Genomic DNA, 16,360 nt, shown 5'->3' with positions numbered 1-16,360 from the left:
TACTAGAGTATGGACTTGAGGATATGGGGAGGGCGAAGGGTAAGCTGTGACGAAGTGAGATAGTGGCATGGACATATATACACTACCAAATGTAAAATAGATAGCTAGTGGGAAGCAGCTGCATAGCACAGGGTGATCAGCTCGGTGCTTTGTGACCACCTAGAGGGGTGGGATAGGGAGGGTGGGAGGGAGGGAGATGCAAGAGGGAAGAGATATGGGAACATATGTATATGTATAACTGATTCACTTTGTTGTAAAGCAGAAACTAACACACCATTGTAAAGCAATTATACTCCAATAAAGATGTTTAAAAAAAGATATCTTTGTAAATAATGACTATCAATATTTTAAATATATCAGTTCTTCCCAAAGTGATCTAGAGATTTGCTGTAATGGCAATTCATATGTAGAAGTTGTCTGTTTATTTGGTAGAACATGACAATCATGTTATTAATCATAAAATTAATATGATGTAAAAAAAAAATGGAGGAACAACAACAATAACAAAAAACAAAAACATGAGACGTAGAAAACCAAAGGTAAAGTGTTAAACAAATAAATCCTACCATATCAATAATAAAAACTAAATGTGATGAATTAAACAATACAATCAAAAGTCGTATATTGTCAAACTGTTTAAAAAAATGTTTTCTATAGGAGATGCTCCTTGGATTCAAAGGTCTAATGTGTACAAAGTAAAAGGATGAAAAAATATATATCATGCAAATAGCAACCATAAGCATGCCAAAGTGGCTATACTAATACCAGAAAAAATAGACTTTAAAACAAAAAATTACTAGATATGAAAAGGGACATTTTATGATTAAAAAAAGGGAAGATACAAAAATTATTAACGTGTCCTGAATAAGATAAAACCAAAATACATGAAGAAGAAAATAGCAAAATACATGAAGAATTGAAGGAAGAAATAGATAATTCCGCAACATTAGGTAGAGGCTTCAGTACTCCACAGTCAATAATGGATAGAACAATTAGGCAGAAGATCAACAAGGATATAGAAGACTTGAACAACACTATGAATTATCAAGACCTAATAAATGTCTACAGAACACTCAACCAAACAGTAAAATACTCATCCTTCTCAACTACATGTGAAACGTTTTCCAGCATAGATGACATGCTAGGCTAAAAGACAAGAGATTGAAACCCACGTACATTGCTGGTGGGAATGTAAAATGGGTGGCCATTTTGCAAAACAGCTTGACAGTTCCTCCAAATGTTAAACATAGAGGTACCCTATGACCCAGCAAGCAGTTCCACTACTAAATATATACCTAACAGAAATAAAACCTTACATCTGCACAAAAGCTTGTACGTGAATGTTCACAGAGGCATGTTTATACAAACAAAAGGTGGAAAAAATTCAAATGTCAATCTGACAAATAAACAAAATGTGGAATATCCGTACAATAGAATAGCATTCAGCTATAAAAAGGAATGAAATATTGATCCATGTTACAACATGGATGAACCATGAAAGCATTATATAAAGTAAAAGCAGCCACTCACAAAAGATCTCATATTGTATGGTCCCATTTATATGAAATGCCCAGAAGAGCAAATGTGTAGAGACAGAAAGTAGATTGGTGATTGATTGCCTAGGACTGAGAGGGTTGAGGAGAATGAAAAAACATTGTTAATGTGTAATGGGTTTTTTTGTGGGGGGACAAATCTAAAATTGGATGTTGTGATGGTTACACAAGTCTTTTAGTGGTTACACTAAGAACCACTGAATTGTATACATTAAAGCGTTGAAATTATGGTATGTAAATTACATCCCAATAAAGCTGTTAAAAAAAAATTTGTGGTTTTTTCCCTTATCTTCATTTATAACCTTGGTAGTATCACATGACTAAGATTATAAAAGGTTATTTTGTAATAGTTGGGACAAGAAGCAGAATTATAATGCTTGTATGGATTTACATACACAAACGCGTCTGGGTATTCCAGTTTGTTCAACAGACTAGTCAGTACATTGGCTAAAAGAATAATATATTTCATGCAAAATAATATCTTTGAGCAAAAAGGATCTTTTTTTTTTGTGGTACGCAGGCCTCTCTCTGCCGTGGCCTCTCCCGTTGCGGAGCACAGGCTCCGGACGCGCAGGCTCAGTGGCCATGGCTCACGGGCTCAGCCGCTCCGCGGCATGTGGGATCTTCCCGGACCGGGGCACGAACCCGTGTCTCCTGCATCGGCAGGTGGACTCTCAACCACTGCGCCACCAGGGAAGCCCAAAAAGGATCTTTGAAGTTATCTACATTAGACTTGTTGTCCAGGTTGAGAAAACAGATGCAGAGAAGTGGCATGACCTGCCTAATTTTGGAGAGTAGTTGGAAGCTTGAAGGCTAAGAATATGCTGCAGACTTTTGTGACTTCAGGAGTCTTTGTATTTGCCAAAAATAGAGATGGGGACCAAAAAACACAAAGTATGAAATCTGTTTTATGAACTTAGAAGTGATATTCAGTGACTCACGACAATATGTTGTACCCTATGCTAGGTGTAATAAAAAGTAGGCACTTCATAAAATTGTGCTGATTTCTTGAAACATTGAAGGTCTGTGTGTATGAGAAAGACATGATGAATTCAATGTTTCAGGTGATTTTTTTCCTTAGCAGTTTGGTTCTTTTGTTAGTATGTATTTAATAATCATATGCAAATTACTTATGCTCATTCTGCCTCAGTTTCTGTCTTGCCTACAGCCCCCTTCTCCCCACCCCATCCCCTCTATCTCCCTCCCTCCCGCTCTGCCTCCCTCCCTCCCGCTCTACCCCAGATATGAGGTGAATATGCTTTGGGGACAACCCTGTCTTCTGGTTTAAATTGTTGTCTTCTGTTAGTGTAGCTCAATTGTGAGTACTTCAGTGAGTAGAAATTACAGTAATTATTTTTATGAAAGATAGAACTCTTCTTTTTCTGTATTTGGTTATATATATAGTTCCTAGAAGTATAATCCTGAGTGAAGCCTGAAAAGGATAGTTTTAATGATTTGATTGATGGTTTTTCTATCTGGGTCATTCATTTTTCAACCTCATATGTCAAGTTTTCTGCTGTTTCAGTCATCGAAAGCTATTATATCATTATTGCTGAAATCTTTTGGCAACCCAAAGGAAGAAGAGTTGAAGGAGAGTCAGGAGGTCCAGGTATTTTGCTCTGCCTCTGCCTCTGTGTTAGTCTGCTAGGGTTGCCATGACAAAGTGCCACAGACTGGGTGGCTTAAACAGAAATAAATTTTCTCACAGTTTTGGAAGTTAGAAATCTGAGATTAAGGTGTGAGCAGGGGTTTGGTTTCTTCTGAGACCTCTCTTCTTGGCTTGTAGATGGCTTTCGTCTTCCCGTGTTTTCACATGGCCTTCTTTCTGTGCGTGCCTGCGTCCTAATATCCTTCTCTCATTGGGATACCAGTCACAAGGGTTAGGGCTTTATCTCCAAGTGCAGTCACATTCTGAGGTACTGGACGTTAGGACTTCTACATACGAATTTGTGGGGGCACACAGTTCAGCTCATAACAGCCACTAAGAGGCTCTGTTTTGACTTTGGGCAAATTACAGTGGTTTGCAGAAGTGAAGCTGAAGCGTGTAAGGCATTTATGAAGGAAGACTGGTTACTGTATTGTCAGGAGGTTTTCTTGTTTTATTTTAGGGCTGGATTTTGATTTAGAATATAATATTTTTTTTCTGTTTCTTCATGCCGGACCTTTTTAATTTTTTTTTTTTAGCTGCGTTGGGTCTTTGTTGCTGTGCCGCGGGCTTTCTCTAGTTGCGGCGAGCGGGGGCTACTCTTCACTGTGGTGTGCAGGCTTCTCATTGCGGTGGCTTCTCCTGCTGCGGAGCACGGGCTCTAGGCGTGCTGGCTTCAGTAGTTGCAGCACTCAGGCTTAGTAGTTGTGGCTTGCGGGCTCTAGAGCACAAGCTCAGTAGTTGTGGCGCATGGGCTTAGTTGCTCCACGGCATGTGGGATCTTCCCGGACCAGGGCTCGAACCCGTGTCCCCTGCATTGGCAGGCGGATTCTTAATCACTGCGCCACCAGGGAAGTCCCCATGCCGGACCTTTATTTCTAGAACACAAGTGGTACTTGACCATTCAAGGAAAAGTTAAAGGCCTTTTTTACAGAACAAGTTTTACTCAACAAATCTGTAAATGGAAAGGTCTTAAATGAAGGCGTAATATCTTTTCTAGCTTTAACATGTGAATTATTCAAGAGTGTTAGTAACAACACATTAGTTGTTTGGCATTTGACTTCAGTCATTTTCCTCATATTTGTACAGTAGATCCTTAGTTTGGCTCTTGGTTAGTGCTTTACATCCAGGTACCTGTCACCCAGCTTTAATACCATCAACTTTCTGATAATGTTTCATCTACTCTCCATATAAAATTTTTTCCAGCCGATTAGATCCCCCATTCTTTAACTGAAGTAAAAGTCATATAACATGAAATTCACTGTCTTAACCATTTTAAAGTGTAATTCAGCACCACTTAGTATATTCACCGTGTCATTCAGCCACCACCTCTGCCTAGTTCCAAACATTTTCATCGTCCCCAAAGGAAACCCCATTCCCATTAAGCAGTCATTGCCCATTCTGCCCTTCCCCTGCCCCTGGCAACCACTGATAATGCTTTCTGTCACTAGGTATTAGCCTGTTCTGGGTTTGGGTATAAATGAAATCATACAATATGTGACCTTTTACGTCTGCCTTCTTTCACTTGGGTAGTGTTTTTGAGATTCATCCATGTTGTAGCATGTGTCAGCACTTCATTTCCCTTGTTTTTTTGGCTGAATAATTTTTAAGCCTCTTTTGATACGTGTAAAAATCTTTATTCTCATTTGATATCAATAATATTAGAAACTAGAATATTAGGATAATTTTATTCTAATACAATTAGAAATTTGATGATTATAAAGTGAAAAAAACAGTAATTTTAAAATACACTTTTCAAAGCTGCATCCTTTTAGAATTACTGGTGTAGACATCTGAATTAAAGCCGTTAATTGAAATCTGCATGCTGAAACTTAGTTGGATTCATGGGATAGCTGAATAAACAGATTGCTTCACCAACCTTATTGAGGCAAATGCATTCTAATTTAATATACACACAGCCTGAGAATGTGTCTCATCTCATTACAGACGAACATTTGTCAGGGGTCTTCTGGGATTGCTCCAGAGTAGTGGGAGTAATATGTATTAGATGCATGTTTAATTGCACTGTTTACTTTTGGTGTCGTGGGAGTCAGGACTTATCTCCCACCCCCACCCCTCCTCCTGCCCCATTTCCCTTCTGTTATCATTACTAAATGGTTTCAGGAGATACTAAAGGGACAAGGGTGAATTAGCTACTACTAAGAATATTTTCATCCAGAGGAAATCACAGATTTATTTTCAGGTCCTTTATTTAGTGTCTTGAATGAAGAAAGGCAAATGTAAGAATATAGAAAAATAATGGAGAGTCTAATCATCCCTCTTTTTCAAACAAAAATACCAAAATGGTTATAACACCCTTTATGTGTTTTTTCATGGTCTGATTTTTTTTTCATGGTCTGATTTTTAAAATATGCTTGAAAATGTGGTTTTAAATCATGCATATTTGTATTATTGGAATGTAAGTTTAATTGGAGAACACTAAAGTTGAAAAACTGTAAGCTCTTAACATTTTATTCTTCAGATGTTAGCTTAATATTGCCTTATAAATATGTAAATCCGCATACTGAGAAATAAGTTTCTATGGTAGTTACTTTGAGCCTGAAATTAGATATACATACTTTTAGCATTCATATGAAGTAAGGTAGTTTATTTCACTTTTTACACTAGTCCTAGGAAATTTAAAAGGACAAGATGTCAGGTTTTAAAATTTTTTAGTGACTCTAGTATAAAATGGGGGTCTTATGATAAACTTAAAATGATGTGTTTTACTATCAAACATCTAATGAAAACTTCATTTTAAAAATGTGAACAGTTCTCAGTGATTTTACCTTCCTCACCCTCCACAATTTACCCACCCCACACGTGCACAACACAATTGCCCCAAACTGTTATAAACAGTGATTTTTCCTTCCATCAGGCTAAATTTTACAACAAATACTTATTAGCATTTATTCTGTGAATTGACCTTTTTCAAATGTGTAACTGGTCTCTGCCATTAAATTTAATAGTTCATTTTGGAAATAGGTTGACTAAAAGCTAAAAATGGTGCATATTAGGAAAAGGAAGAGAAGTGTAAAAAAATGTTCATTTAAAAATATTTTTAGGCAGTGTTACAGTGCTGATATATTTGTAGTGACAGTACTTTTTCCTTACCCTAGTGTCCTAGAAGGAAAACATCACCATGGCTACAGAAATTGGTTCTCCTCCTCGTTTTTTCCATATGCCAAGGTTCCAACACCAGGCACCTCGACAGCTATTTTATAAGCGACCTGATTTTGCACAGCAGCAAGCAATGCAACAGCTTACCTTTGATGGAAAACGAATGAGAAAAGCAGTAAACCGAAAAACCATAGACTATAATCCATCTGTAATTAAGTATTTGGAGGTAAGTCCAGTTAATGTACTTCAGATGACCAAACTTTGATTTCTTAAAAAGAAGAAAGTTTTTATAATGCAGGTAATGAGTATACCTGTGTTTTTTTAATTAGTAGGATGAAGTAGAATTTCAGTTGAGACCAATCACCTCAATAACAAAAGAGTACTTTTTTTTTTTAACTCTTTGCATGCATGAATAATCTCAAAAATTATTAGACTCCAACTTAAAAATAGGTTTTGTTCTAAAGGTTCACACTGTATTTCAGAAGAGGGTACTTTTGTCCAACTAGGCCAACTTTAAAACACTTGTTAGGGCTTCCCTGGTGGTGCAGTGGTTGAGAGTCTGCCTGCCGATGCAGGGGACATGGGTTCGTGCCCCGGTCTGGGAAGATCCCACATGCCGCGCAGCGGCTGGGCCCGTGAGCCATGGCCGCTGAGCCTGCGCGTCACGGAGCCTGTGCTCCACAGCGGGAGAGGCCACAACAGTGAGAGGCCCGCGTACTGCAAAAACAAAAACAAAAAAAAACACTTGTTAAACCCACAGTGTATACTAAATGTTAAGAGACTACCAACATAGGAATATTTGTATTAGAACATGTGTTCAGAATAGTGACTTGCATGTCCAAGACACTGGCATCAGAACACGACTCTCCAAGCCCCTCAGGGAAAAGGGCTCTATTTACTTAGAGGGTTGAGCACCTACTATAGCCTTATAGGGTGAAAGCAACTCTGACATGACAAATAAAGTCAGAGTAGGGGTCTGCCTAAACCTGTGTCAGCTTGACATATCTCCCCTTTGAGTTCTTTATTTACTTGCCTTAACCTTTCTTGTCTTAAGCCTCTGTGATTTGCTTTTTTCATTGCTACCTCTGCGTTAATCAGGTTTTGGTCTGCTCTGCCTCCTGTGAAGAAAATTTGTCTGCTTTTCGTTACCTGAGACAAGTTGTTAAAAGTCCTATATGCATATTGGGCATAATTAGTATGTTGCAGGCACATAGCAAAAATATTCATTCAGAGGTAAAGACAGATTTAGGCTTTTTCAGGTGTTTCAGTTGGAAAACTAGACTAGGAAAGTTTGGGAGGAATTAAGAAAACGAACACCAAGATAAGAGGAATTGTTTTGCTGCTGAGGATTTTGAAGGAATTGGGAATGTCTGTCTACCCCTTGTCCTTTTTCTGTTTACTAGGGTATGGTCAGTGAGAATGTGTTAGGGTCAGCAGCATCTTGGATGATTGGTTGGGCATATGAGTAAAGAAAGGAGGGAAATTCTAAGCAATGTCAGTGTGATAAGAGGGGAAATCTCTTAAGATATACACTATTACCTGTGTTTTAGAACATAATGAAAAAGTTTTAGTCTTTTTTTCCCCATTTAACGACAGCTTGCATTTTGTAAGTATTTACTTATGTTTCAAATTGAGTATAATTAGACCATATATTAATTGATTGATTAATTTATTTATTTTTAACAGAATAGAATATGGCAAAGAGACCAGAGAGATATGCGGGCAATTCAGCCTGATGCAGGTTATTATAATGATGTAAGTATAAGATACGTCATGCTAGCTTAATAGAAACCTCTTTGCTTGGACATTTGAACTATGGGATCTCTAATTCAAACATGGACTTTTCTTTTTACATTTTTATAATTAAAATAAAACATTCCTAAAGGGATAATATAACATATCTGTGTAAACCATGGGTTATTTTTTTTTTTAATCTCAAATTTTCCTTTTAATCTGATGACGGGTGAACTTTTGATTTGGGGTTTAAAGCGGTGTCCGGCAAAAGATTGCACTGCCTCATAGTCTCTGTAACAGGAAAGTTAATTTTAAACTTGGCTTGTTATGAATGTGTTTAATTGTGTTGACTTTGAGAAGTAATTGGGGGAAATCTGGCACTTGATTTTATTGTTTATTTAGTAATTATGGGCATTTAACTTTCCTGTATCTCCGTTTTCTTCATTTAATTACTATAGACTAATTGTAATCTATTATAATAGTGTTTTGAAAGTCCTGTATGGTCCTGAATTTGTCTTTAAATGTTGAAGTAATTACCTTGTCATGTCCCTGGTTTATGCCCTGTTTGTGATCTTTAAACCCAATTTTCTTTTTTTTGTAGCTGGTTCCACCTATTGGGATGTTGAATAATCCTATGAATGCAGTAACAACAAAGTTTGTTCGAACATCAACAAATAAAGTAAAGTGTCCGGTATTTGTTGTTAGGGTAAGTATTCTGTTTGATATTTTTTGGAAAAATTAACTCTGAGTTAGCCTGCAAATATATTTGCAAAGAAAATTAAACATTATTTTAAATGTATATCTGGGATAAAAATCAGTGTATTGCTTGTATTTTTATTTTGAAATATCCAATCATTTATCTACTATATCCACATTTAGTAAGGTAGTACTTTTGGATTGCTTTTCTTCATGTTGCAATTTCCATAGAATTCTCTCTGAGCTGGCCATGGATATATATATTGCAGCAGGTGTCTGACTTGCTCTTGAATAGGAATGTTTTGTTACTGTTTAGAGAGCAGCATCTCAAGGCGAATGAAAACTTAGGGTTACTAGGAAGGAAAACATCTAAGAAGAGCTGAAGACCAATGGTAGACCATAATTGTCAGCTCCATGAAGGTACACTGTAGGTACTCTATACATTTTCACTAAAATTTTTAAAATATAATTTAAAAATAAATAATAGGACTTCCCTGGTGGCGCAGTGGTTCTCTATACATTTTCACTAAAATTTTTAAAATATAATTTAAAAATAAATAATAGGACTTCCCTGGTGGCACAGTGGTTGAGAGTCCGCCTGCTGATGCAGGGGACGCGGGTTCGTGCCCCGGTCCAGGAAGATCCCACATGCCGCGGAGCGGCTAGGCCCGTGAGCCATGGCAGTTGAGCCTGTGCGTCCGGAGCCTGTGCTCCGCAACGGGAGAGGCCGCAACAGTGAGAGTCCCGTGTACCACAGAAAAAAAAATAAATAAATAAAAATAATAATATATTAACATGGTTCAAATTATTAAAATTTGAAGGGGTTTGCAATAAAAAAAGTCTTCCCATCTCTGTCTCCCAGGCCTCCTGTTAATATTTCCATAGATAATGGTATAATCATTTTTTTGTGGTTTGCTAGTAAGAATGCACTTGCTGGTTAGCATTATATCAAGTCCAGAAATGTAGGAAAGTGAATAGTCAAAGTGGAGCAAATAAGAATTGAAAAAAATAATGGGACAGAGAAAAGACAGTCATGGCAAACATTGTGGCAAATGAGCAAAATAAGCAGGTCTTCTTATTAGAGAGTTGTGATAGACAGCTGGGAGAACTGAGAGGGGCTGGAAGAGACTCTGGCTTGAGCTCCATGCAAATGTGGTAGTCAGTCTTAGGCCTCCTGTTTGCTTCAGAGGCCTATTACAGTAGAAACCATTAGTAAAGAAACATTATTTGAATGGTTTTGTATTAGGAGAGCCAACCAGTATGTAGTGTAATTTTGTTTGCTAGGGAATTTGGCAAAAGGAGTATGATGGCAGCTAATTTTAATATCTTGTTAGCATAACACAAAACCTTTTTGGAATGAATAAAATCTGAGCATTCTGTGTCCTGTATCTTGTTAGATGGGTAAACTTCTCATTTGGGAATCAAGCTATAAGGTCTTAAGAAATTTGCACATAGTAGAGGCAAGTCCAAATTACAAGGTATTAAAGACATAAACACTGTGGGTCCTGTGTCTAAAGTTTGATTGCTTGTAGTATTTACTGGGTTGGGATCCATAGCAGATAACAGAAACTAGGAAAGTAGGAGGATTTTATTAATAATAATCAAAATCATGATCTGCAGGTAAACAGTAAAAGGCTGGCTTGTCATATATATCTGTGAAATTTACCAAACAGACTTCATTTCATGTATCTCATCCTATAAACACACTTGTATTTTTCAACTCTGTGTCACACTTTTTACTAATAGGATTGTTGTATTGATATTTCATGTATTTACATCTAAGGAAAATGAATGTGTAATCTATCATAGAAACTTGAAAATAAAAGTAAGAAAAAATAGGTTGCATTTTGAGTTGATAGCATATATCACAGATTCCCTTCAGTGTGCAAATGGTGACATTGAAATATTGGGGTACTGTTAGTCATGCCTCTGTTGTATTACATTTTTTTGAAGACTAGATTAGCATAAGACCTGTCACTGCCTGATACTGTGAATGAAGAACTTAAAAATATATATATACATGTATATAGTATATATTGTACGTTTAGTTTCCAGGAAAAGTTTGATAGCGTTGATGTCCTTAAATTGGTTTGTAATACTGTTTTTTCATAAGACACTGGTAACTTTTTTGCCTGAATTGGCTCACTAGCAGCTGTAATAAACCAAATCCTTTATACATTTAGTCTTTGAGTTTTTCTGGTGACTGACCATCTTATTTATGTTGGTCTGCCATGTATTCTAGAAAAATTAGGTCTTTGCATATTTTGTTTCGAAGTGCTCTTTAGAGTGCCTAGGTGTGTGTAACTTAACAGGTATTTAAAATGCACTTATTAGTTTTAATTAATGAGCTAAAGTGCTAGAGCTTTCCTTGCACTGTGTTAATACAAGTTCTTTTCTGACAAAGTACTTGCTTATAAATCTGAGCTATAGTCTTAAGTGAAAGTCAGTATTGTCCACTTAATGTCAGTTATTGGATATTTTATAAATAAAGACTTTCTAAGTGTTTTAAAAAATTAAGGTTGAGGATTCGTGACCTTGTATAATGTCTTTTTTTTTCCCCCAGTGGACTCCAGAAGGAAGACGGTTAGTCACTGGAGCATCTAGTGGAGAGTTCACCTTGTGGAATGGACTCACTTTCAATTTTGAAACAATATTACAGGTAACAGTAATCATCAGATGGTAGCATCATCCTGTGTTACTGTAAAGAACTTGATATATAATTACTTTCTTTGCATTTTAAACTTACAATTGGACAGATTATTGTTATGAGTTAATATATGCTCCTGTGAAGCCTTCCGTCATATATTCTTTTGTATAATGTTTACAAATGTTTTATGTTTTCACAGGCTCACGATAGCCCAGTGAGAGCCATGACTTGGTCACATAATGACATGTGGATGTTGACAGCGGACCACGGAGGATATGTGAAATATTGGCAGTCGAACATGAACAACGTCAAGATGTTCCAGGCACATAAGGAGGCGATTAGAGAGGCCAGGTTTATACACAATATACCATTTTCTGTAGTCCCTATTGTCATGGTTAAATTATTCTCTAAGTGTATTCTGGGTGCAGAGATGCATGGGCTCTGTCAGATTCTGGGAAACTTTCTGCACCCTATAAACACAATATTTTTCTTTGTTTTCACACATTCACCATTTTGCTGGCACTTTTCTGAAGTAGTGTTGTCCCGGTATCAGCCTTTGCAATATGTTAGAGATGTATTGTCTGCCGCATTTTGCACTGGTTTTCTCTTTTCGTTTATGGTTAATAATGTGTATACGTTATTCATTTTTATTACCTACTATGTAAGACAAGAATATTTCATTCCAAATAAAGAATTCAGTCTTTAATTATACAACTGAATAAAATCTAAAGCCTACAGAAAACACCTTCAGAGTTCACACAAAATACAAGATAAAAAAGGCTTAAGTGAAGACCTGGTTGGCTTGGTTATGCCACGACTTCAAAAGGAAAGTATAGTAGGACTAAAAACTCTCAGAAGTAACTCTGGATGTGGCAAACATTAATGGATTAATGAGTGGGTTCTTTCAAGCTTTGAAACTGTAAGCAGACCAATGTCAAGAAGACTTTCCTTCTGATTCACTGTTGATAACATCAGTAATGCAAATGTATCATAAGTGGGAGTTTAAAATATTTTCAGTGAGTTGTATATTTTTACATATCAGTGAGATATGTATAGTAGAAATGGAAAAAAAAGTTTCAAAAACAAGCCTGAAGAATTGCTGCAGCCTCAGAATAAAGCTAAGCAGCGTTCTTTACGGTTGTGCCACCCACGTGTGGGAGGAGGTTGACATCTTTATTAGAAACATCATCCACTGCAGTCACTTGTTTCTACTTTCAGAATCTTAACAAAAGTTATTGGATAAACACGCTTCTGCAAAGACTTTGCCTTATTGTCCTGACCATACATTGAGTTTTCGCAGTTGGTCCTTTCTTAGGCAAAGGGTTCAGAAGTTCAGGGGAGTTCTTAGATGAGAAACTTGATGGTCTTTTACAGGGAGGAAAAAAATGGATTCCTCCTTTGCAAGCATATTCTTTGGCTTTAAACAGTCAGAAGGTCCCCATGTTAGTTTTCTTCAAAAAGTGCAACATTCATGGGATAGGTTGCCTGGAAGAAGGTGTGAACGTTTTCCACAGACCTTTTACATAAATCAGAAACATCATATGTAGGGATGTGTAGCAACCAGTCTTTAAACTGCCTGTCTGAAACTTTTATGAAGTTTGAAGCAGAAGCTGATGCTAATTTATTGAGCAGTATTCCTATGTGATTTAAAAGACTTTACAGGAATATTGCAAAGATAGAATTTGTTTAGTTTCTACACTTAAATCAGCTCCATGTTTTCTGTTGGTACCATAGGAAATACTATACTGGGGAGTGTGGGTAACATTAGTACTAATAATACACTCATAAAGTTCTCTGAATATTGATGATTGAAAACTAAGAAGCAGCTACTCTGTTGAATTCTTCTTTTGATGAGATACATTTGTTAGCTGACAACATTCTCTTTAAGGGCTTCTTCACTGTGGATACTTCCCTCTCCTGTTTATAACGCAGCACAGTGTTTTTATTTTTCCCTGTCTGAGAAGCACAGATAATCTGTTAAATGCTGACTTCTTTCCCCTGCTGTGTGTCTTCATGTAACAGTTTCTCACCCACGGATAATAAATTTGCTACATGCTCTGATGACGGCACTGTTAGAATCTGGGACTTTCTTCGTTGCCATGAGGAAAGAATTCTCCGAGGTATGTGTACTAACAGTACTGATTGGGATATTTAAATAGGGAAGGCATTTGTGGTTTAAATCATCACAATACCACAATACCAGCTTACATCTTCATTCAATTGTTTTACATACACACCCTCTCAGTCAGGCTCTTTAAAGAAAACTGAACTCTCTGGTTCACAATCATTTTTGTAGATTTTTACTGTTAATATTATCTTTGAATTCTTTGAGCTATAAATTAAATACACATGTTCCCCTTCTTCTCCCCTCTCCTCCCAATTACTTACTTATCTGTATGCATCCGTTAGGGCTATATTCCTTTTCCTGCCTTGTACCCAGGATAGCTTTCACCAACATACTGACACGATAATTTTATTTATATAGCTCACATTCTCCTGGCAGGCCTTTTACAATATGCATTAACCAAGGTCTCACTAGCTACACTTCTCAGTATTGGTATTTCTGAAAGGAGGTGGTTTTTCAGTATACCACATTTGTACTACATGGCCCACTTGTTACTAAGCTTTGGAGGGATTTTTATTTACTTTTCTTGACTTCATAATTACAAAGTAACATCTATGAATTACTCTATCGTAGAAAAGAAATCCGTATTTTCACTTGGTTTAACTTAGTTTTAGACTTCCTAAGGTGGGGCTGTTGAAATACAGTACATCAACACCATTTATGTGAATTCAGTGCTGTTAAAGTAAGTTAAGGAAATTAACTGTGTGTTTTATATATTCAATACAAACATTGAAACAAAAAACATTTACACTTTTAACTAAATCTCATTAGTTTATTATTAATTGGGAAGGTAGTTTTCTCAAGTGCTTAATTTGAACCTATACTGATTTAACAAGGCGTACATTCTGTTGCATACTCTTCATTCCAATATGCCATAAAAGTAACATCTTCCTCTGACACATAAATGCAGGGTGGGAGAATGGGTGTCACAGACATTGGGTGTCAAGCAATTACTATTCAGAGATTGCCCTTTTTGTTCAAGAGTCGGCGGAGTTAGTTATCTTGGTTGACTTCTAAGTTTTTAAATACCTTTTTCAGAGCTTTATTTACGGCATATAGTGTCGATGCTGTCTAGACAAGAAGCTAAGTATTCTTGATATTTAACCTATATTTCAAGCCAGTATTTTTTTTTTTTTTAATCACAATTTTTTTTTTTTTTTTTGCGGTACGCGGGCCTCTCACTGTTGTGGCCTCTCCCGTTGCGGAGCACAGGCTCCGGACGCGCAGGCTCAGCGGCCATGGCTCACGGGCCCAGCCGCTCCGCGGCATGTGGGATCCTCCCGGACCGGGGCACGAACCCGTGTCCCCTGCATTGGCAGGCGGACTCCCAACCACTGCGCCACCAGGGACGCCCTTTAATCACAATTTTTAAACATTCCTGGCTTTGCACATTTTGTGTGGGTTTTATCCACAGTAATGTATTGTGATAGCTAGCATAAGGATATAGTACCTTCACCTGTTATAGTGAAGGGGTGTCCTCACAATGAAGTAATAATATTGTACAGCTTCAGAACTAGATGGAGCCTTTGAAATCATCTAATCTGAGTTATTGTATGGATGAGCATCATGACCCAGAAGGCTTAAGTGACATGTTCAAGGTAAAAGAAGCTCAGAGCCAGGACTAGCATCCTGTCACTTGACAACTAACCTAATGCTACACTAATGTTGCATCTTTCCTCACTGTTAGTAGAACTTTAGCTGCTAAACAGTGATAAGGGAAACAACTTTTTCTAAGCTTTGAAAATCCTAAGAAATATAGAGGAAACCAAATAATTTTATTTATTGAAAGTAATTCTAAAGGATCAAAACCATGAATTTTACAGTGACCTAGGACTATAATAACTGTGAAGTCTGATACAAAACCACTCTGCATCTTGGATTAAATAAAGAAGAAGAAGAAAAGCTGCTATAAAATAGCATTTTCAATCCCAAGTTCCAATGAAGTGTTATTCAGTTTTGGTAATGAAACTGTTTCTAAATAGTGCTTAAGAACTTTTCTTCTGAAATTTAGTGTACATGAGTTACTAGTTATCAGTTAAATATTTTCAGATTTGAATCCAGGTGGATTTGGATAATGTGGATGCTGAATCATTACCTGTTCTTCTCATAGCTTAAAAAATACACCAATATCATGTCTATACTGAGAGTTGAATTTTATTTTTTATGTGGGTGTTCTTTTTAAGTTTTCACTATGAAAATTTCAAACATGCACAAGAGTATAATGAACTTGCGTGTACTTTTAGGATTTGTATTCTAGCTTATTCATGTTTTTTACTTCCTTTAAACAATATTCTATTTGCTTTATGGTCATGATTTTTTTCCTTGTACCTCAGTGAGTATATGAGAAGTATAAATATAGTAAGCCAAGTTAATTATACCACCCAAGTAGTAGTTCTGATAGTGGATCTAGTGTAGTAGACGGGTTTTTCCAATTATCCATTTTCTGTCATTCCTCATTTTTCTAAATTTCTTGAACTTTAGAGATGATTATAAAATAATGAAACCAGTGTTGTTATAATTTTCCTATTCTTCACTTGGTGGCTTGGGGATCAGGGGATGATGGAACTCCACTTGTCTCAAGGGTTGATGTGAAATTCTTCAAATAAAATTTGAAGTGAACTTAATTTAGTTCTGATCGTAGAGAGAAAGGTGGATCACGGAGTTAAGCAAATAGGGCGGCCTCTAAAATGTCAGCTGCCCTATAAAAGGGGGTGATGTTCATGTAGCATACATAGGCTGTGTGATGCCAGGCAGGTAGGCATATTCCTAAGGCATGTTAGTGTTGTCATCAGACCATCACTTGGGATTAAGTTAAGAAAATCCAAGAACATTTTGATTGA

At 36.8% G+C, this 16,360-nt stretch overlaps 1 protein-coding gene across 10 annotated transcripts in view; it reads left to right on the top strand.

Moving 5' to 3' along the window:
• WDR33 (WD repeat domain 33) overlaps positions 1-16,360 on the top strand; it is a 106,294-nt gene that overhangs the window by 37,978 nt on the left and 51,956 nt on the right. For all 10 annotated transcript variants that reach the window (XM_028501319.2, XM_028501314.2, XM_055087365.1 and 7 more), the window contains 6 exons: positions 6,318-6,544; positions 8,005-8,073; positions 8,654-8,758; positions 11,312-11,407; positions 11,595-11,746; positions 13,418-13,515. In XM_028501319.2, coding sequence (XP_028357120.1) covers positions 6,341-6,544; positions 8,005-8,073; positions 8,654-8,758; positions 11,312-11,407; positions 11,595-11,746; positions 13,418-13,515 — 724 coding nt within the window. In that variant the 5' untranslated portion in view covers positions 6,318-6,340. The remainder of the gene's footprint in view (positions 1-6,317; positions 6,545-8,004; positions 8,074-8,653; positions 8,759-11,311; positions 11,408-11,594; positions 11,747-13,417; positions 13,516-16,360) is intronic.

Source organism: Physeter macrocephalus, chromosome 2 (assembly GCF_002837175.3).
Source record: "Physeter macrocephalus isolate SW-GA chromosome 2, ASM283717v5, whole genome shotgun sequence".
Lineage (NCBI taxonomy): Eukaryota > Metazoa > Chordata > Mammalia > Artiodactyla > Physeteridae > Physeter > Physeter macrocephalus.
The sequence above is the reverse complement of the archived record's forward strand: the minus strand, read 5'-3'. Positions and strand labels throughout refer to the sequence as shown.